The 23,198-nt window shown below is 48.5% G+C and overlaps 1 protein-coding gene across 1 annotated transcript in view; it reads left to right on the top strand.

The window, feature by feature from the left end:
* The window catches only part of OVOL2 (ovo like zinc finger 2), a 28,873-nt gene extending 22,973 nt beyond the window's left edge, over window positions 1-5,900 (top strand). The window contains exon 4 of the mRNA XM_055305534.1: window positions 5,363-5,900. Within this exon, the coding sequence (XP_055161509.1) occupies window positions 5,363-5,673 (311 nt within the window). The 3' untranslated portion in view covers window positions 5,674-5,900. The remainder of the gene's footprint in view (window positions 1-5,362) is intronic.
* Window positions 5,901-23,198: the final 17,298 nt, after the last annotated feature.

Here is a 23,198-nt window from a genome sequence, read left to right as displayed (position 1 = left end):
CTCAGAGCTCTATTCCACTGGGTGCTTAGTATGTGCTGGGCCCTTTGAAGGTGATGGGTCCATTAATCCTCAGAGCAACCTAACAAGGGGGTATAAATGTTATCCCCATTTATTTATTTACTCACGAGAGACACTGAGGTTTGGAGGGGTTCAGCCACATCTATCCAGTGCTCATGGAACAAGTAGCTGATGTGTGATGTGTGGGTTTTCAGAGGCCTCCTGCTGTGTGGGTGTCCGTAGGTTACTGATGGTTGGTGTGGGCATGATGTTTTCCCGTTCCTGGTATCCCATTGCAGGCTGAGCAAGGTTGACCTTTCCTCCAGAGCACTAAGGTGGGTGAGACTCCAAAGTTGGGGAGGCCTTGGCATCTGTCCTCTTTGCCCAGGCATTCTCTCTGGCCACCTTTGTCTTCCACCCACCCCCGAGTTCATGGGGGGATGGGTGCTGCAGGAGGAAGGGGTTTGTTTTCAAGCCCAGAAAGGATCACCCTGGAGGCTGCTGCATGACAGCGTCTGCACCAGTGAGCAAGGGATGAATGTAGTATTTCCAGAGAGGGGAGGTGAAGCAGGTGTGCCAAAGCCAGAATTGCCCCAATTGGAACTTTTGGTGCCTGCTCTCTTCCATACATCTTGGTGTCTGCAAGTCCCCTATCCAACCAGCCAGGCTCACATCCCACCCTCCCTGAGAAAAGCCATCCTGCAGCAGTCATCCTCAAGCTATTGTCTGGACGATGCAAGGCTCTGGAATCTCTAGCCTTTGCTGTCTGGGCCTTGCTGGGTGTTCTGCCTGTGGAAGGTGCTCAGCTGACCTGTTGATGCAGGAGAAGCAGGTGTGCTCCTGGCATGCTCCCTTCTGCCAGGGGGCAGGGATCCAGGAGAGTCCTGGTCCACAGTCACTTCCCATCACCTTTTTGTGTCCCCAAGGGGGTAGGGTCTCCTAGAGCAGGACTGGAAGCCTCATCTTCCCTGGGGCCTGGGAGTTTGCGGCGGTTGGGGGGGGGCGGGTGTGTAAATGTGCCACTCTCGCCACATGTTTAGTTTGATGGGTTTTTTTGTTTTGTTTTTAAAGATTTTATTTTATTTTTTTTTATTTTTTTTATTTTTATTTACGATAGTCATACAGAGAGAGAGAGAGAGGCAGAGACACAGGCAGAGGGAGAAGCAGGCTCCATGCACCGGGAGCCTGACGTGGGATTCGATCCCGGGTCTCCAGGATCGCGCCCCGGGCCAAAGGCAGGCGCCAAACCGCTGCGCCACCCAGGGATCCCTTAAAGATTTTATTTATTTACTCATGAGAGACACACACAGAGAGGCAGAGACACAGGCAGAAGGAGAAGCAGGCTCCCTGCAGGAAGCTTGATGCGAGGACCCTGGGATCACGACCTGAGCCCAAGGCAGACGCTCAACCACTGAGCCACCCAGGCGTCCCTAGTTTGATGTTTTTTTTTTTTTAAGATCTATTTTTTTAAAAAAGATTTTATTTATTTATTTAGTTAGTTAGTTAGTTAGTTATTTATTCATGATAGAGAGAGAGAGAGGCAGTGACATAGGCAGAGGGAGAAGCAGGCTCCATGCCAGGAGCCCAACGCCAGACTCGATCCCAGGACTCCAGGATCATGCCCTGGGCCAAAGGCAGGTGCTAAACTGCTGAGCCACCCAGGGATCCCCCCTAGTTTGATGTTTTAAGACAGTAGTGGGTTATTTCCGATAACTGCTGAAAGGAGTAACTGGTCTCTGGGTGAATTTCTGTTGTGATGAGCTGTGGGTTTGAAATCAGGTTTGTTGCTTGATCTGCCAGAGATTGGGGGAGCCCGCTGCTGGCATGGCACAGAAGGCCTAAAGAGATACAAAGCCCTCTAACAGGCGTGAGCATGAAACCCAAAGCAGCCCTCTTCCTTACATTTGTTTCTTAAATCTTTTTCTCCGGGCCAGGGCCAGTAGGCGTTCGTTCATTCATTCCTTCATTTAAAATTATTTCATTAAAAATTATTTACTGAGCACCTATTATGTGCTGAATGCCGAGGCTTGTAAAAGAATTTCTTACGTTCTGGCAGTTTTTCTAGAATGTGTGGAACATAATATAGACCTGCATTCTGCTTGAGTAGAATTTCATTGATCCAACACACTTTTTACCTGAATGTTACAGGATATGTTTCATGTGTGTACTTCTGGATGTGGACTGGATGAAAAATGAAAGCAATTTGGTTTGTTCAGTTTGTTGGATGGGGGCCGGGGAGTGGATATTTTTTCATTTCAACTTCCTTTATCATCTGTGTACTTCGTGAACAGGAGGGGCTCTCTTGCCCAATTCCGTGAGCCACCATTAAGGAAGTGAGGACTTTTAACCTTGGAGAGAAAATATTGGAACCAGGACTGCTTGCAGACCCCCCGAAGTGCTGTCTTCATGCCTCACTTGGTAGAGTTTGCCTGTGAAGCCCTCTGGTCCCAGACATGTGTTTGTTGGGAGTTTTTTGTTTATTGATTCAATCTCCTTGCTGGTAATTGGTGTATTCAAATGTTCTGTTTTCTTCCTGTTCGGTATCGGTCATGCCTAATTTGGTGTGTCTTTAGACCTGTGACTCTCAAAGAGGTCCCGGGACAAGCAAGCCTCTGCATCACCTGGGAATGCGCTAGAAACCTGGGAGTCCCAGCCCTATCCATCCCAGAATGAGAACCACCAGGGCTGGGGCCAGGAATCTGTGTTTTGGCAAACCCTCACTCACCCTGCCCCCCTATCCCCCCCCACCCTGGGTTGGAGGACCACAGCACCACGTCCAATTAGGGCTGGGGTGGGACCTGGGACTCTGCATTCACTACAAGCTCCCAAGTGGTGCAGTTCGATTATCCGTCTGAGGAGCACATGTTAGGACCCGGTTGTACAAGGCAGTCGGTCTATCTCTGGCTTGTGAAAGATGGCATTTGGGTATAGCAGTACAACAAAACACCCTGGTGCTGTTGAAAAGGAATGAAACCCAGCTGTAAGCACCAACATGGAAAAATCCTCCAGATTATTGTGGAGCTAAAAAAGTAGATTTTGAAAATATCTTAGGATAAGTTTGCTTCCACTAAAGCCAGGATAGTAAAAGCATGATAAATCCTATGTTTGTGTACAAAAATATTTAAACATTTTTAAATGGGAGTTTTAATACAGCTCCTTTTCAATTTTTCAGTATATTTATTTCAACAATCAGAACAGGATGGGGAAAAAGAATAACCACTTAAAAAATACACGTAAAATCTCCCTGGAGTGCACGTCTTTCCTTTCGTTGAAAGCTCCAGGAGGATATTGTCGGGTCTTGTCCTTGTTTAAGATTTTGATAACTTGTTCTTAGGGATTTTTTTTTTTTCAGTGTGTTTCAATTTTTGAAACATTATCTAACTTGATTGATGAGTTTTTAGCCTGTCCTTAAATTTTGCTTTGGCGATTCCTGTGCGGGATGACTCTGCCGGCCTCTGGGCTCTAAGATGGTCTGATGGTGGTGGCTGCCCCCCATCTGTTCCTGGTACCCCTGGCATGACACTCATCCCTTACAGCCTACGTTAGGCCTTACACACATCAGTTTATGTGACACTCTAACCTCAGAGTCAGAATGAGTGCCCTTCGTGAAATAGGAAGGTCTGTGCTTTCATGAGGCTGAGCTCCCTGGTGTGGATGGCACATGGGAACTATCCATCTAGAAGGCAATCCCCACGGATATTAGCCGGATGCTGAGGCCAGCATGAGATCTCGTTTGGAAATGCTTTCATAACTGTGGCAGATGCCACCCATGTCCAGCCCACGCCCCCGGCTCCTGCCGTTTCTGGGCACACCCATTGACGTTGTGACTGCCCACACCTGCAACTCTGCCTGACAGTGTTCTTGCTGGCACAAGCCGGGGAGGGAGAATCAGCACCACCCAGGGGCGGCCCCTGACAGTGCTGCTGGGGGTGGGGGGGACCCTAGCTGTAAGGGGCAGGATGACTCAGAGGTCAATGTCTTAACTTGTCCAGGGGAACTGGACTCTGGTTGCCCATAGCAGTGACCGCCTTGCTGTCCATACCTCATAGGACTCCTTCCTCTCCCAGCCCCCATGTCTTCGCTCACTTATAGGCGCTGCTGGAATCTTTGTCAGAGGGTCTGTTTCCGGAAAACCACAACTAAACTAAAAACAAGTTTTGCTTTGCCCATTATAAAACCAAAACATTAAGGCATACAAGTGGGAAGACCAAAACCCTTCCTCCCAAAGCCAGGTGGTGTTTCTTTGCGAGGTTGGCATCCCTTTTTATGTTTGCTCATGGGGATGTTGTGAACCTTTGTAGACACACCTTGTTTCCTGTCTTAATCATTTTCCTCACGTCAAATCCCTGGTCATGCGGATTTTTTTTCCTCCCTATTTTTCCTACCCCTCCTACAACCGTTTATCCACTCTGTTCCACAGGTTTGACTTTTCCATGTACAAGTAGTACCATGCTGTATTTATCATTCTCTGTAGGTTTATTTCATATAATGCCCTCACTGTTCATCCACGATGTTGTAAATAGCAGGATTTCCTTTCTCATGGCAGAATAATATTCCGTTGTATAAATACACCACATCTTCTTTATCCATTCATTTGTTGATGGACACTTAGATTATGTGCATGTCTTGGCTGTTGTGAATAATGCTGCAGTGAACACAGGTGTGCAGATGTCTCTTTGAGATCCTGTTTTCCTTTTCTTTGGATCTATATCCTAGACGTGGGATTTCTGATCATATGGTAGTGCTCTTCCTTTTTTTTTTTTTTTTTTTTTTTTAGATTTTATTTATTTATTCATGAGAGACAGAGAGAGAGAGAGGCAGAAACTTAGGCAGAGGGAGAAGCAGGCTCCCTGCGGGGAGCTGGATGTGAGACTCGATCTCGGGACTCCAGGATCACGACCTGAGCCAAAGACAGACGCTCAACCATTGAGCAACCGAGGCGTCCCTGGTAGTGCTATTCTTAATTTTTTGGGAAAACTCCATACTGATTTCCATAATGGCTGTGCCAGTTTATATTTCCACCACCAGTGTACAAGGGTTCCCTTTCCCCCACATCCTCAAGGACCCTTGCTATCTTTTGTCTTTGATGATAATCATTCTAACAGGTGCGAGGTGATATTTCATGGCAGTTGTGACTCACATTCTCCTGATGATCAACGGTGTTGAGCACCTTGTCATGTACCTGTTGGCTCTATGCCTGCCTTCTTTGAAAGAGGGTCCGTTTAGTTCCTCTGCCCGGTTTTGAATCAGGCCATTTGTTTTTCTGCTATTGGGTTGTGCATCATGATTTTAAATGGCTTCATGGTTGGGAGGCTCTGGCTTGGCGGTGACCAACTGGTGATGTGTCTGCCCATCAACTTTGCAGGCATTCGCCCCTACAAATGTGACATCTGCAACAAAGCCTTCACCCAGCGCTGCTCCTTGGAGTCGCATCTGAAGAAGATCCACGGGGTGCAGCAGCAGTACGCCTACAAACAACGTCGGGACAAGCTTTATGTCTGTGAGGATTGTGGCTACACGGGGCCCACCCAGGAGGACCTGTACCTGCACGTGAACAGTGCCCACCCGGGCAGCGCCTTTCTCAAAAAGACGTCCAAAAAACTAGCGGCTCTTTTGCAAACCAAGCTGATGTCCACACGCCAGGGGAATGCCAACCTGAGCGAGGAGGAGAAGTGAAGAGGAGGAGGAGCTGGGAGAAACTCCAGAGCTGGCACGTTGATAGGAATTTGGGGTTTGGAAGGTCCCCCACCTTACGTGGGTTTCGTTCATTCCCCTGTCCTTCCAGGGCCTGAACTGGGGGATCTGTTCTAATAAGGGTTGTCAATGATCATAGAGGAGCCAGGCCCCCCGTAACCCACATCCTGTTGAACAGTCACATTAACAAAAGTTTGTGTTGATCATGATTGCTGTGAGGTGTTTTCCTTTTTTCTTTTCTTTTTTTTTTTTTTTTTTTTAAGTATTTTCATATGTGGAGCCAGAGGTGTTCTTAGAGAGACTATCATTTATGGTGCCTTGAAATAAAAGTACTTCTACTTGCAGTGCTACTCAAGTAAGGAAAATGAATTTTATTATTCTGAAAGAGTTTAAAGGAATTATTTTAATAAATGAAATGTTCTCATGGAACTTCCCTTATAAAAACAAAACAGAGCACTGAGGGCTAGCTCCCTGTTTAGGGCTTCTTGGGACATTCGCTTGAGGTTGTTTGGGGTGGATGCTTGTGTATTGGCGGGTGAGTTCAAAGAAGCAAATCTTGAGCCCTGGGTAGCAGAGCAGATGAACAGGTGCCTCAAGGCTGATGGGCAGAGATGCCTGGGGTGGACAGGGAAGGTGACTCACCAACACTTTTGTCACTTTTTGCGATCCTGGGGTTACTGTGGAGATGCTTCTGGGTTTTTGGGGCTGGGACTTGCTGGCTGCAAGTACTTGTCCCTCTGTTGAGTCTGGCAGTGGTGGAGAAGTGGCAAACGCTGGAGCGTGAGGAATGCTTGCCGGCCTGGTGCACACTGGGCTCTTGTGGGAGGGACAGCAGTCTCCTTTGGGTCATGTGACTGCTGAGTGCTGTGACCTTTGGCCACCTGCATCTCCTCACCTGGGAGGCCTGGCCCCAGAGGCCCAGGAGGTTAACGATAAAGCAGACCTGAGCCCAAGATAGGGTAAAAGAGAAGCAGCAGCCTATGGGGATGAGAGGTGGTTTCCAGGGTCCTTCTGTGATTGGGGGGTGGGGATAGCAGGAAGGGCCCAAACCGTCAGGGAATCATGGTGGCTGAGAGAGAGAGTTTCCCCAGTCCCAGGTTGCTGCCCAAACTGAGTGCTCATCTGTCCCGCCCTATGGCCCTTCGGCTGCTTTCCTCTGGTGCCCTGGGTCTGAGGTCCCCAGCCTCCTCTTCACCCTGGAAGTGGAAGGAAATCATGCGTTAGGACCAGGCTGCTTCTTGGTCTGGGGAACATGTGGGTGATGGGGCCATTTCCAATTTCCTCTCTCCTCCTCCTCTGTTCCTTTCCTTCTTCTGCTTGCTTCCACCTCTCTCCTGGTTTCTCATTGCCCCCTCCTTTCCCACACCGTGGGCCAGGCATTCTGCCAAGACCTGGACAATTTCAGTGGCATGTCCTATAACTTGAGTTAGCATTTCTCTTGCAAGTCAGCTTTTTCTTTCTGAAGGAGGAAATAAACCCTTCTGTTGAGCACCTATGATGTTGGGCACCCAGCTGGGCACTGCTGTCTGCATAGTGTTCTCTGGAACAATTCTCGGAGCACACCTGGGGGGGTCAGCATCCCAGTGCCCAGGAGCAGATGAGGCAGCCGCTGGGGCCATCCATTGGTGGCCAGAAGAGAGGGCCAGCTAAATCTGGTCAAAATCCCTTTTCCCTCTCCTCATCCTTAAGAAAGGAAAGAAAACTCCCCAGGTTCAATTTGGACTACACAAGAGGCAGACACGAGACTAGGGCAGGCTTTGGGATCCTCAGTCCTCACCCCTTTGGGGTTTTTCTGAATGGCAATGCTCAGTGGCACAGAGCCATCCTGAAGGGTCGACACAGTCCTGCTCTGCCTCGAGTAAAGGTCCAGGTGCTTGGGCTAAGGCCACATTCAAGAATCTGCAGTGGCTGAGGATGGACTTGGGACCCATAGCAGCAGAGTGGGATGGCATGGTGGCTACTTGGTGAAGCCTCCTGGGACAGCTGGCACGGAGGGCTTGGCCCTGGCAGCAGCGGGCCAATTGCTGACATCACGTTGTGTCTCCTAGCACTTGATGCAGATGAGAGAGTCTAGAAAGCATTTGATTTGCTTTCCTCAGTTATCTGGATAATTGTGACAACAAAAATGAGTATTCCTATAAGGGAATTATCTAAAAGACTAGCAGCTGGCCCGTAGCCTATTTTGCACAGAGAGTTATGAACTAACGGACATGGTATTCTCTTTAGGGATAGATTTTTTATTTATTTATTTTTGAGACTTTTTTTTTTCTTTAAAGTAAGCTCTATGCCCAAAATGGGGCTTGAACTCATGATCCTGGGATCAAGAGGCTTATGCTCCACTGATTGAGCCAGCCAGGCACCCTGGGGCAGATTTTTATTAAATAGAATTCTTGGTTGCGGATGTATTGGCTGACAAATCTAGGGTTGTCCAGCTTCACGGATAGCTGGATCTAGGTGCCTAAATAATGTTATCACTCATCTTTCTCTCTGTCTTATATATCTAGTTTTCCCACAGGTGACTTCTTCCCCAGACAGGCTCAAGTGCAGGTTCATTGCTCTGGACTTCTGTCCTATTGGACAGTAGCTCAGCAGAAGAAGGGTTTGTCTTTCAGCCAAAGATCTTGGCTGATGCTTCTTGTCTCTGATTGGCCTGATTTGGCTCTTGGGTCCTCCCCTAAGCCATATGTTCCTGCCTCCCCTGAAGCCGGGGTGGCATGAGCAGGTCAGCTATATCTGGGAGGGGAGTAGGAAAGTGGTTCCTGAGCAGAAAAGCCGTGCCATGACCAGAGAGGAAATGGATGTTGGGCAGGTTTCCTAACTAGCACAAGCCACAGCTACCGTAACAAAGATTCCCCACCAATTCTGTGGCTTAAAGAAGAGAGAAGATTGTTTCTCACCTAGCAGTTCTGGATTGGCGGTGGCTCTCCTCATGCCATCACTCAGAGACCTGGACTTCTTTCCTTCATTGCTCTACCATGCCCCAGGGTGCTTTTAACATATGCATGGTTGAAACTGGATCTCTGTGTAGATCTGCTGGTAGAATCCTTTTGGTTTGGATTTCGCCACAGATTCTGAGGCAAGGTTTCAAGTTCAAGGCAACTGCTTAGGAGGCAATCCCAGGACGCATCTGTAGTGGGAGTAGGGAAGCATGATGAGAAAGAGCAGATAGCTGATAAGGGGAATATAATCAAGGAAGTTACTACTGTGGCAACTGGAGCTTGACCCTACTGGGGATTTTTGGGAAACAGTTAGACATGCCTTGGCGTTACCCCACTTGAGAGCATAGGAAACCATCTGTCCACTACCTTCCCGTCCTTTGGGATTTAGTTGAGGGCGCTTCCGGGCCCTTCCAACTTGCCCTGGTCAAGCATGCTTCACATGACTGGAAAAGCTCTGCAGAGTCACGGGGATTGACTGTAAGTAGTCTTCAGTGCATAGAGCTGAATGCTGAGACCTGAGTGGGGTGTATGGGATGTGGCATGGGTCTGGTGTAGGTGTGAAAGGGTCACACCCACTATCCGAGGCTGCTGGCCCAGACACGGCATATAGCCCTTCCATTTCCATTCCACGGTGAGGATTTTGCTGTATTACCTAAGGGGGGGAAATGCAGCCTTCTCAGGGATTACGCTCTTGTGTGCCAGGACCAGGGAATGAATTGGGGTGGACATCTCGAAGTCTGCGACGGCAGGCAAAGCCAGCTGTTTGCCTTTCCTGCTCTCAGCCAGTGGTCAGGAAATCCAGCTAATATGTCTGGAATCATGATTTAGCCAGAACGAGTTCTCAGGCTGGGGGTTCCCAGGACCTTAGGTCCATGGGTGGTCGGGATAAAAATACAGTCAACATTTTATATCCCTCCTTAGAAACTGTGTATTAACTTGTATGAAGTCCCACCAGCAGTATCTTTGCTTTTGGTTGGTATTAGGCCAGCACAGTGTGGAAAATTATGCATGTGCTGGTCAGAAATGCTGACTGGTGGTGCATTTTGGAGGAAGGGATCTGTTATCAGTTAATGTGGTTTATTTGGTTGATGTCTTAGGTTGAGTTTCTAGGAGCAGAGCCTGAGACAGGGATTCTGCGCTGAGTGATTTCTTGGGGGAGGTTCTCAGGAGAAGCCAGTAGGGACCAAATCGAAACCAGTTACAACAGGAAGAAACCAGGCAAAGATGTGGGCTCAGCTGGAGTCTAGCCTCAGCCTGATCTCATGGGGACTTGGAGGGTAAATGGCACCATAGACGCTGGTCCTCCTTGAGGCTGGGAAACCAGTCCTTGCCTTTGGGTAATCCCTGGTGGGGAGGGGGTAAAGGACATGATCACTGGGCTATTTAGCTGCCAGTGTTCTAACCAACTGTGATTCCAGTGCTTAATCACAGGAATGGATTATTAGGGGTGAAAAAGCTTGAAGTCTGTAGGCTCTGGCTGTTTCTCCATGGATTATTTATTTATTTATTTATTTATTTATTATTTAAGTAATCTTTGCAACCAACATGGGGCTTGAACTCAATCCCAAGATCAAAAGTCGCACACTTGTCCGACTGAGCCAGCCAGGTGCCCCTTGCATAACTTTCTTGAATTTCTTTGCTCGTATATGAGCAAACAGGAATATGAGTATTGTTGTTCTCTGGGTTTTTTTCTTTCTTTCTTTTTTTTAATTAGCAGATAGCATTATGCATACTGTTTGGAACCTTGCATTTTCCTTTTTTATGATGCATCTGTTAGCTCTTTCTATAATAGGACAACAAAGCTCTCATTCTTCTTTACAGCTCTCTGGTGTTGTGTTGTATGCACACATGTATCATCATGTAGGCTATCAGTCTTCTACTGATGGATGTTTATGCTGTTTCTGTGTTTGCCTACTATGAAGAATGCTAGATGAGTGATTTCATATATATGTCATTTCACATATGCGCAAACTGATCTGGGCTAAATTCCCAGAAATGTCATTGCTAGGCCACAGGGCATACCCACCGTAACATTGGATGACACGGCAGGTTTGCCGTCCCACCAGCAACACGTGAGACCAGCCCTCTCCTCACTACCCTGCCAGCATCGTTTGCCATGATTTGGATTTTGGGCCAATGTGTTAGGCGAGAAATAATTTCTCAGGGTAGTTTTACTTCATATTTCTCTCATTATATGTGAGAGAAAGGATGTTGTGTATTTTTCCTTACGATTAAGGGTCATCTGTTGTTCCCTTTCCTGTGAACTGCCTCGAACCGGCCATGTTTCTACTGATTTATTGGCCTCCTTTTCTGTCAACTTCTAGGAGTCTGTTTGTTTGTTTAAATACATCAGGAAGTTTAGCTCTTTGTGATGGAAGCTACTGGCTTTCCTCCCAGATTGTCATTTATCTTTTGATTTTGCTCATGCTGCTTTTCCTCGGCCAAACAGAAGTTTTGTGGTTTTTATGTACTTTGAATTGATCCATCTTTTTCCTTTATGGCTGTGAGAGAGTCGTCGTTAGAAAGGCCTTCCCACTCCAAGGTTATATCGGAATCCTGTCGTGCCTTTTTTTCTAGGATTTTAATGGTTTCGTTTTATCACGTATAAATCTTTGATCCGTTTGGACTGTTTCCTGGCGTATAGTGGGAGGTATAGATCCAACTTTATCATTTTCCAGATGGCTGACAAGAGATATTTTTTAACAGGGAGCTGGTCCAAAACACACCAGAGAACGCTTTCTTCAGGAAAAGGTCGCGTGCTTCAGCAGAAGGTGTTGCAATTATAGTACGGAGCAGTTTTCTTTAATTAGCAAAGATTCATTTGTTCAACAAGTATTTACCGAGGGCCCACTGTGTGCCAGATACTTTTATAGATACTGAGGTGAGGGGAAAATAGACACAAGTACCTGACCTCCAGGAGTTCCCATTCTCTTCCGGGGAGACATGAGAAATCAGCAAGCAAATATATACAGCGATAGCTAATAGAGAGGAAAATCAAGTTTGATGTTTTGGTTACTAGGACGTGTAACAAATAGTGTGAAAACTTAGGAGTTCTGTGGGTCAGGGATTTGGATTGGAGGCATAGAACAGGGCAAGGGGGTAGCTTTTCTCTGCTCTATGATGTCCAGGACCTGAGCTGGAAGACTTGAGGCCTGGGGCCTGTGAACCATCTAAAGGCTTGTTCGCTCATGCAGCTGGTGGTTAATGGTGGCTGTTGTCTGGGGCCTTGGTTCGTCCCCTTCTGGGCTCTCTGTGTGCACTAGTTTGGGCTTCCTCTGGCGTCGTGGGTTCCCAGGGAGAAGGTCCCAAGAGACAGAGTCAGGAGGAGGATAAGCACCTGTGAGGAGCCCACCTCCGGAGGCTTGTAGTGTCACATTTTATCTGTTTAGAAGGGAGTTCCTAAGACTGGTTCATATCAAAGGGGAGGGGAATAAGACTCCCTTTTGATGAGAGAAGTGGTTCTAGAAGAGTTTGTAGGACCATACAAATTTCTATGGCCATTTTTAGAAAATGCAGTGTGTTGCATCAGGCAAGGAGAGCTGGGTTAGGGATGCATAAGTGATGTTGGTGGAGATTATTGACATTTTTTTAAATAAATTTTTATTTATTTATGATAGTCACACACACACACACACAGAGAGGCAGAGACACAGGCAGAGGGAGAAGCAGGCTCCATGCACCAGGAGCCCGACGTGGGACTCGATCCTGGGTCTCCAGGATCGCGCCCTGGGCCAAAGGCAGGCGCCAAACCGCTGCGCCACCCAGGGATCCCAGATTATTGGCATTTTGACATTTTTTATAGAGAGTGAGTACACGTGGCTGGAAGAAGTGAGGGAGCATGCCTAGTGGTTACCTGGTGGAGGCGTTCCAGGCAGAAGGAACAGCAAAGGCAAAGCTATTGTATAAAGACCTAGGCTTTTCCTCTGAATGAACTGGGAAACCATTGAGACTTTTGAGCAGAGGAGTAATGTGATCTCACTCATGTTTTAATGGGCTTGCTGTGGTTGCTGTGAGAACAGATTTGGAGGTGGGAGGCATGGGTGGAAGTGGGGAGACCAGTTAGGAGGCCATTGTAAAAATCAAGGCAGGACAGGATGAATGCCTGGACCAAGGGCAATAAAGTAGGAGGTGGGACAATGGCCGGATGCTAGATACATACTTAAAAATAGAACCAACTGGGTTTGCTGATGAATTGGATGTGGGTTAATGGACAGACTACACATCCTGGTTTGTCTCGGACAGTGCTAGTTTATATAATGAATGACATGGCACTCTAGTTAGAAAAAGAGAGGAGTCAAGAATGGCTTTAAAGTGTATGGCCTGGGGCCTGGGTGGCTCAGTGGTTGGCCGTGTCTGCCTTTGGCTCAGGTCCTGGTCCCAGGGTCCTGGGATTGAGTCCCACATAGGGCTCCCCTCAGGGAGCCTGTGTCTCCCTCTGCCTATGTCTCTGCTTCTCTCTCTGTGTCTCTCATGAATAAATAAATCCTAAAAAAAAAAAAAAAAAAAAAAAAGTTTTTGGCCTGAGCAACTGGAAGCATCATGGTGCCTGCCATTTACTGAGACGGAGTGACCGCAAATTGCTGGTCATAGAGGGGTGGCATCAGGAGGAATCAGAGATGTCCAAGTGTCTTGTGAGCACAAGGACTAGGTGAGTAGGTGGTGGGGTGTCTGAGGTGGAGATGCAATGTGAGTGTTACTGGACTAGAGAAAGATGAATGAAGAATCCAGGAGGCTGCCATGGTCGTCCTCTGGCCATGAGAAGAACCCTGGGCACGGCAGTGCAGAAGTTGGGGTGTGAAGAAGAACTCCCATGGAGAATAAGAAGGGGCTGCCTAGGAAAGGGGGGATGCGGTGAGAGGCAGTAGGGGTGCTATGAAGGAACATCTTGCTCAGGTGTACCCCCTCATCTTGAACAAAAGACTGAGCACAATCTGATCCTCTGAAAATGACTTAGTCGTCATTATGCATGTGGCCTGTTGTCATACCATGTGTAGACACGGCTCCTGCAGCCCGGTGGAACTGCTTGGCTCCGAACCTTCTGTGTGCATTTGCATTTTCCTACTCCCCCTTGTTGGCAGGTGTCCCTTTCCTTCTTGTCCTGTCATAGGCCCTCCCTCTTTAATCCAGATCTTGCCAGGCCACAACTGGTCGATAACTGGCTTATCATTCAGTGCACCAGAATCATAAAATGAGGGGCTGTCCTGTGACCTTTGGTCACCAGTGAGGCTGCTTTGAAGGCTTTCTTCCTTTCTTCTTCATTTTCCCTGGATAATTGCTTACTGGAAGGTAACTTCTAGATAAGTGCAGTTGAACTATAAAAGTTGGTGCCAAATTAATTCAGTGGTCCAGTACTTACCAGGCACACGGTTCCCTCAGGATCCTTGCACCAGAGCCAGCTGATTATCGTTCATACAGCAAATATTGGCAGCAGGCCTGCAGGTAGAACAGATAAAAATCCCAGCCTGTGTTGAGGTGCACGCCAGAGGGAAAGGCTAGATCACAGTAGACAATAGCTAAGATAAATGAGTAAACATCAAGTACGCAGTTGGTGCTCAGTGCTGGGGAGGAATCAGCAGGCAGAGAAGGTGCCGGGAAGGGAGGGAGGTCGCAGTTTAAATAGGGTGACCCGGGGCGCCTGGTGGCTCAGTCGGTTCAGCATCTGCCTTCCGTTCAGGCCATGATCTTGAGGTCCTGGGATCGAGTCCCATGTCGGGCTCCCTGCTCAGTGGTCTGCCTCTCCCTCTCCATCTGCCTCTCCCCTCACTCATGCTCTCTCTCACTCTCTCTCTCAAATAATACATAAAATCTTTAAATACATACATACATACATAAATAAATAAATAGGGTGATCCTAGGAGACCAGGGTGAGAAGCTGAGGGGGAGTCGTGACCCAGGGGAGGACCTGGCAGCGTAGAGATCAGGTGACACTGCACCACAGCCGGCCCGTGCTTCCAGGCAGATTGCTCCCGGGTCCCTCCGTTTGGCCTGTGCTGCCGAGGTGGTCCAGCCTCCAGCTGCCTCTTGGCTCCGTGGTGCACTGCCCGGCTCCTGCCATGGTGGACTCTGCTCTTGTCACACAGCCCAGACACACTCCTGTCTCCGGGCACTGGTACGCCCTCGGGTAGCTGCATGTCTCACTCGTTGACTTTATTGTGGTGTCTGCTCAAATGGCAGGTGGTCAGTGAGGCCTTCTGGGTGACTGGCCCCCAGGGATCCATGCCTCCCTGCGCCCGGTGCCCTGTGCAGCCCCCTGCGCACGTGCATGCACAACACACACACACACACACACACACACACGAATCCCTGCCACTGGCCCTGTGACCCACTTGAACCAACACAGTGTGTCAGAGGTGAGGCTGCGCCAGCTCTGGGCCAGAGCCTTGAGATGGCCTGGCAGCTTCTTTTGAATCTGGGGAGCCTTGGGCTGCTGTGGAGGAAGTCTGGTCACCCTGCTGGAAAGGCCGAAGGGAAGGGCTGTCCGGATAGGCCACCTGGGCAGGGAAAGGCCCTGAGGTGACCCAAGGAGAGGGGCCCAGCCGTGCTGACATTCAGTGGAGCCTGGCCTCCCTGGCCTCCCTGTCAGGGCACCGAATACATGAGTGGGTCCTCTCAGATGCTCTGACTCAGTGAGGCCTCGGAAGACGAGAGCCCGAGTGCAAATCTATGGGGACTGGAGGAGCCCCCCAAGCTGGGCCCACTCAGTCCACAGAATTTTGGGAGATGATAAAAAAAATAGTTGTTTCAAGCACTTAGCTCTGAGGCGGTTTGTCACGCAGCGGTAGATGCGCGCAACACTCCCTGGGCATCCGACTCCAGTTGTGGCCTCTGTCCCGTTCGTCCCTCTGTTTTTCCTTCACCCCACTTCACATTTCCTGACATTGCTACGTGCGTTTGTTTACTGCCATCTCTCCCACCCAACAGTGATCTCTGCAAGGTGGGGAACCTCTGCTTTGCTCACTGCTTTTTTATTCCTGGAGCTCAGGACAGGGTCTAGCTGGTGAGACGCACTCCCATGAATGAGTAACCCGTGAATGGATGACAATGAATGAATGTGTTGAATGAACGTGGTAAGTATCCACTCTTCCGAGATCAGAATCGCCTTGCTTTCAGAAGGGCCCTCTTCCTCTGAGAGAGAACATCCGACCCCCAGCACATAAGGGGCACAAGGGCACACCCAGTTCTGGGAGACGTATCTGGCGACGGACCTTGGGCGTGGAATCTACACATCTTTACTGAATGAACTTTTCCTACGTGGAACTCTGAAAGACTAACATGAACGTCTGAAAAATAAGCAGCAACTTTAAACAAATCCAGTTCTGTGTTTGGGGAACCCCCCAGCCCCTCCCTTGCTGTACCCGTGGCCCCCAAGAGGGGGCAAGAAGCAGGAGCTGACCCAAAGCCGGGCTTAGGAAGGAGCAAAGAGCACCCAGGTGCCATGTGGAGGATCGAGTGACCTGCCCCTGCTCCTCGTGGTTCTCAGGGCCTGCCCTGTACCCCAATCCCATAACGACCCCCCAGGAGAGGCCTCTGAGCTCCAGGAGTCCTGCCTGCTGGGCGAAGGGGCAGATTTGTGCCGTCCCCATGGTCCGTGCAGTTGCTATTTCCGTTCTCTCTCCTCTGTTCCATCGGCCTGACATTTTCTCAACTGATTCCAAGCACAGTGCACCATTTTAGCTGACGTGGGTGAGCGTTTCGTGGGGACAGCAGATGGATGGGATGACAAATAGCAGGATGGTGGGGACAGCTGAGAAGTGCTTTTTCCTGTGCCAGAGCTGTTGGCTGTGCGCGTGCTCCAGCGTAGTCTAGACGCTGCGGAAGCAGCAACATGTGCTTGGGGACATTGGGCAAGCTGGCTTCCATTTCTTCCTTTGCTGCTACATCCTCTACATTCCATCAACCAACTCACCAACTGTCCCAGAAGCCGACCCCGAGACGGGTGGCAAGGAGGGGAAACAGGAGGGAAGCAAGGCAACATGGTCTGAGGGGGCGTGGGGGGGGGACGTGTCAGCGGGCTAGTGACCACTGGGGGCGGCTGTGCACAGCACGCACAGGCTGTCCCATCCCAATGTGTTCATCCACCAACTCCTGTTTCTCCTGTTGGCCAAGGGTGGCCCCGGAGGACCTTAGTTCATGGCACTTTGGCCTCCCCTGCAGCCAGACCAAACCTTCAGGCAGTTGTCACGTTCTCAGAAGAAGGCTGCTAGGACCATGCACCATAGCCTGGGCAGCTTGTAAACCGCGGAGCTGTATTTCTCACAGTCCTGGGGGCTGGAAGGCTGAAAGACAGAGCCACCATGGTCAGGTTCTAGGGGGCGCCCACCTCCAGGCTACAGATTTCTGTTGACTTCTGGTATTCTGGTGGAAAGAGGGCAAGCTAGCTGTCTGGCTTCTTTCTAGAAGCACATTGATAGGGGACACCTGGGTGGTTCAGCAGTTGAGCATCTGCCTTCGGCTCAGGGCATGATCCTGGAGTCTCCGGATCGAGTTCCACATCGGGCTCCTTGCATGGAGCTTGCTTCTCCCTCTTCCTGTCTCTGTCTCTGCCTCTGTCTCTCTGTGTGTGTGTGTGTGTGTGTGTGTCTGTGTGTGTGTGATGAATAAATAAATAAAATCTTAAAAAAATTTTTTTTAAATATTTTATTTATTTATGCATGAGAGACAGAGAGAGAGAGAGGCAGAGACACAGGCAGAGGGAGAAGCAGGCTCCATGCAGGGAGCCCGATGTGGGACTCGATCCGGGGACCCCAGGATCACGCCCTGGGCTGAAGGCAGATGCTCAACCCCTGAGCCACCTGGGCATCCCTAAAAAATTTTTAAAATAGAAGAGCACTGATAATTCCACTCACGGGGCTCCACCCTCACGACCTAATCACCTCCCAAAGGCCCCATGTCCAAATCCCATCACGTCGGGATTTCTACATATGAATCTGGGGGGACAGAAACCCTCAGCGCCTTGCACCATCATTTGGAACAGTGAGTGCCAAGGGCCTACTGTCACCTGTCCTGGTCATGTGCTACGCATATTAAGCTGGACCCTGGCTCGTGGTCTAGTGGGGGAGATGGATATACAGTGGATCTGGTGACTGACGCAGACGCCTGGGTCAAATGCTGTGGGGGGCAGATCACCACTGAGGGTCCCGGAACCTCTGCAGAGCAGGGAACGTGGGTGGCATCTTGAGAGCCGGATATGAATTTGGGGTTACACACAGTTAGTACTGCACTCAGGTGGTGGCTGCCTTCTGTGATGTCAGACACCTGGAGTTCCTAACCAGTAAACTGTTCCTGGAGGTTCAGCACAGAAGGCTACCGAGGCCTACTTGGTCACCGCCATGTCCTCTGGTAACATCCAAGATGCCAGGCTACAAGGGACAGCTGGCTGATGGCCCCGGTGATGAATCAGAGGGTTCCAGAGTTGAGAGGTGGCTGGGGAGGCCCCTGGCCCTCTCCCACCACCCCTGCTCTACAACTGGCTGGCTCCTTGATTTTGAGACCATGTCGAGGGGAATGTGCCAACACGTGGTAATCTGCCCTGTTGGTGGCTGATAACCTCTCCCTTCCTCTACAACCCTCCTCTTCGTGCCCACGTCATGCCTCACCTCAGGGAATAGGCTTATCATCTGCTGTATTTATATGGTATTTTGTAGACTGAGAAGCACCATGACACACAGGCTCATGATTGAGCCTCACAGCAGCGCTATGAGGCAGGTATGATGTTCCTACTGTGTTTTTCAGTTGAGGAAACCAAGGTCCCCCAAATACCAATCAATTGGCCCCAAAGGCCCATAGGTTATATGGGTGGGAAGTGGCAGGTCCATGAAGCACACCTGGGTCTTTGCCCCAGATTCCTTTTGTCTCCCTCCTCTTACTATGCTTCAGAGGCCTATGGGCCTTCGTGAGGGTGGGAAACAATTCTCTCCTCTTGTTTCTGGTCTGCCCTTGTGTTTCCTAAATGACTTCAGACCATTCCTGTACTGCACATTCTAAGTGCTGCTCTGGAGATAACACTGGAGCACACAACGAAAGAGTCTTCCATCCTGCTGGTTATATGGAGAAGAAAACCTCTGTAGGTTTTCTTTGGCACCTATTTCTTGAATCCCCTCCCTTTTTTTTTTTTTTTTTTGAGAGTTTGTGGGCAGAGGGAGAGGGAGAGGGAGAATCGAAAGCAGACTCCACTAAGTGTAGACCTTGATGAGGGGCTTGATCTCACAACCCTGAGATCATGACCTAAGCTGAAATCAGAGCACTCTGTGTTTTTACTGTATATTATGGTTGCCTTCTATTTATGATAAGCCATGGCCTATTTTATTGTGGTAGTGAGATAAAGTTTGCTTTTGAAATAAATTTCTTTAAATAAAGAGTAAACGTCTTTAAAGAAAAATATTGTGTAAATAAGCCACACCCCTTTGCAATGTGACTTTTTTGGCTTCTCTCACCTAGAGGCTATAAATGCAATTAACGGTCCCCCTCCATCCATCTTGTTTTGGTCACATGACTTGCTTTGGACCTTGGGGCTGCAGTGAACATGACCCAGACAAGTTTGAAAAGCACAGTGCTCTGGGGCTTGTTCTGCTGCTGCTCCTGGGAACCCTTCCACCACTGCCTTCTGAGCGAGCCAGGCTAGCCTGTGGAGGACAGGAGACTCGGGGCCAGGCATCTCCATGGCTCCAGCTGGTGCTGAGCTAACTGTGGGCCATCCCAGATCATCTTGCCCCAGCTGAGTCCCCCACACACTCCAGAAGTGCAGAGCCTGTCCTTGGACTCATGAGAAGTAAGTTTTAAGCCACTAATGTGGGGGTGATTTGTAACACAGCAAAACTAGCTGGTCACGTAAGCAAGGGGAAGAGCTAGGATTTTGCCTGGTTTGTTCTCTCAGTTGTCTTTCCCATTCCAGCAGGTAACACCCACCTGCTCAAGCCCCGAACCAAGGAGTTACCTCTGTACCTACCTTTTCCTCATCCTACTCATCAAACAGCCAGGCAGGGCCCCCTCTCAGCCACATCTCAGACCTGGCTCTTGACCAGCATCTCCTGCCACCTCTCTTGCCCAAGCCACCCTCAGCTCTCATCCGGACCAGGAGTTGGCCAATTTTTTCTGAACAAGTTCAGATAGCAAATATTTTAGGCTTTGCGGGTCCTACAGCCTTTGTTGCAATCACTTAACTCTGCAGCCGGAGACAATATGCAAACAAGTGGGTGACGCCATGCTCTAATCATACTTTAGATACTGAAATTAGAATTTTTGTAATTTTCTTGTGTCACTGAATAGTCTACTTTTAACTTTTTTCAACCATTTCAACATGTGAAAACAAGTGTTAGCTCAGATTGTACAGAAACAGGCAGCAGGCCGGATTCAAGGTCTGCCTGCTTCTGAGACTCGTGCCTTCTACACTACACCATCTCCTTTCCTGTTGGTAAGACTTGAGGGAGGACTGGGGTTCAGGCCCAAGCACTAGAAAACTAAGATCTGGCTGAACAAAGGGACGAAGGGAAGTTATTTTAGGCAAAGGCACACGAATAATAGCTTAGAAATGGGCATGAGCCTGGTGCTGAGGGACAGTCAGATCAGCCTGAGTGGGCTTCTTATTTATTTATTTAAAGATTTTATTTATTTATTCATGAGACACACACACACACACACACACACACACAGAGCGCGGCAGAGGGAGAAGCGGGCTCTGTGGCTCTGTGCAGGGAGCCCAACGTGGGACTCAGTCCTGGGCCTCCAGGATCACGCCCTGGGCTGAAGGCGGCGCTATACCACTGAGCCACCCAGGCTACCCTCTTTTCTTTTTTTAAGATTTTATTTTATTTGAGACAGAAAGAGTATGTGCACACAAGTTGCGGGGTAGGGGCAGGGGGAGAAGCAGGCTCCCCCCTGAGCAGGGAGCTCAACATGGGTCTCATCCCAGGACTCTGGGATCATGACATGAGCCAAAGGCAGATATTTAACGAACTAAGCCACCCAGGCACTCCTGAGTCGGTGTTCTAATCACAGCTGACTTTTGCTTGTTTTTACTGAGACTTTTCTTTAATTTTTAATATCCCATTAGTTTAGTAACAGTACTTAATTAAACACATGATGTATAAGCTTTCCAATAATATAGCTTTATTTATACCTCTTTCTCTTTCACGGAACAGTTTTGTACAGATCTTTAAAAATATACCTACGTCTCTGATGATTAACATCTAACACTGTCATGTACTTTTAAATCTTTGTAGACTATGATTTTAAGTCTTCACAGCAGACAGTCCAAGCCCCTGATTTGGAAGGACATTCACTGGGACTCTGCTCAGACCTCTGTGGAGGTTTGAGGGAACGTGGCTGATGCAGGCACTTGACCACCTCTCCACTGGGGAGTTGGGATCATTCACTCGAGGAAAGCCCGCCCTGCTGGGAGCCACAGTCTCCTGCCAGTTTGTAAATAGCCCCGTTCCTAATTTATCTCACTCCTCTTTTCTGAGCCAGTGACCCAGATTCATTCCACTGGGAGGCCACACACAGGAGGCTGTACAGACAGGTCTCCATGTTGCCACGCTGGAGAAAATGAGGAGAAAATCACAAGCTGCTTAAAAATGGGGAAGATAATAGAAAAACCTCTACACAGGGGACTTATGGGCAACCAAACCTGAGGTAGTGACTCGAATGCCCAGATTATGCCAAGATACATGTAGGTCCACCGGGTTTGGCTTGTGCCATGTAAGAGCAGTCTACTTTTCCTACCGCTAGATGGCAATCCCGTTTTAAAGCAAATTTTATTCAAGCAATAAAGCTGTAACTGTTTTCACCCCATCATGTTGATGGAAAAAAAGTCTTAAAACTCTTGTGTCAGTGAGTATGTGGGAAAGCAGGGAATTTCAGAAAGCATTGGTGGAAGCCTTAGTTGATAGCACCATTTTGGAGGAATTTCGTAGTAACATTTACGCTGTGCACAGTGTGACCCAGCCCCGACAGGTCTGGATTTGATCATCTGAGAATGATGATGGTGGCTAACCATTTGTTCCAACTATGTGCCAGGACCTGCTCTAAGTGTTTACCTCATCTAATCCTCCCAGCTCTCAGCAGGTACAATTATTTCCCTTCCAATTTGCACACAAAGGTCAGGCACCTTGACCAAGGTTACAGAGCTCTTAAGTGAAGGAGCCCCAGTGCTCACCCTGCTTCCACTATATTGCACATGCCTCGTGTACACCTGGACACACCACACACACACACACACACACACACACACACACACACACACACACACACACGAGGGTGCTCCCTGCAGCAGTGTCTGTAGTTGCAAAACAGTGTTAGCCTAACTGTATTAGTGAGACAGGAAAACCTGAGGGAATACTGCAGAGCAGTTTAAAGCCATGCACTAGATCTAGAAGTGGTCAACCGGCAGAAACAAATGTTGAGATAAAGTAAAGCAAGCAAAAATAAAAAAGGAAGCAAACTGTATATTATTCATGGAGACCAGCAAAAGTAAAACTATAAAAGGATACACTGGAAAGATACATACCAAATTTATGATGGTGTCTCAGGGGTGAGGGAAATAGGACACAGCAAACAACAGACAAGGGCTTTTATCTGTATGATTGTCATATACCTGTCTCTTTGGCAAAAAGGTAAAAGCTCCAACCCTAATCTAATACAGAATATCATTTTATGACTGGATCCTCATAAGTGCATTCCTCAAACCTGGCAACTCTTATTGTCAAGCAACCATCAAATGTTTCCTCCATCAGGGGCATCTCCTCAAAGCACTTTTCTCAAGCTCCTGCTTACAGTGTCTATCACTCGAGGTTCCCTACATCAAACTTCCTACTGCAGGCAAACCAGTGGGCCTCTGAGGCTGGAGAGAAGGTAGGGGGAGAGAGACAGGGAGAGTCAGTTCTGCCTTGTGCTTAGTGATTGATTTAAGACAGTGGTTCTCCGTAGGGCACCAGCTCCAAACAATGAAGTGTTTCTTTTCAGGTAAAGTTCCGACTATTCCCTTGCTTCACTTTTTTTGCGTGTTGTGCAGGAGGGGAAGGCAGGTTATAATCAAATGTGTAATTGTTCAGGTGGAAAGACACGGTGATTCAAACAAATTACCCCTCTCCAATTCCATTTAAAGCCGGTAGGCAAATTGGTTACCTAGAAGCACAATGACATAACCAACTCTCTTCCTGTATTTACTAGAGTCAACACATATGAAACCAGAGGTCATACGCTGACAAGTTTTCCTAGAACTATAATAGGTTTATAGAGGTTAATGCTCTTAGATTAAAAGGAGATAATGGCTCTGAGCAAGAGGCCAGGTCTGGGGGTGAGGATGGGAGGGCAGAAGGTGTTAAGTTTTTCGTATAAAATCGAAAATTGGTTTTTAGTGCTGGCTGGCATGGAGCTTTTGTCAGCTGCTGAATGCACTAAGAATGTAGAACTGCAGAGGAAAAGGGTATGTGGATAGCTTTGAACTTAATGGATTGTCTCAAAGCCCAAAATGGTAATACTATGTCCTATACTGTGAGGGAGCCTCCTCCACAAAAGCAATTTCTACCTCCTTTTAAAAAATTTTTGGAGGCATCTGGGTGGCTCAGTTAA

The sequence above is a fragment of the Nyctereutes procyonoides genome, unplaced genomic scaffold (assembly GCF_905146905.1).
Source record: "Nyctereutes procyonoides isolate TBG_1078 unplaced genomic scaffold, NYPRO_anot_genome, whole genome shotgun sequence".
Classification (NCBI taxonomy): Eukaryota; Metazoa; Chordata; class Mammalia; order Carnivora; family Canidae; genus Nyctereutes; species Nyctereutes procyonoides.
The sequence above is the reverse complement of the archived record's forward strand: the minus strand, read 5'-3'. Positions and strand labels throughout refer to the sequence as shown.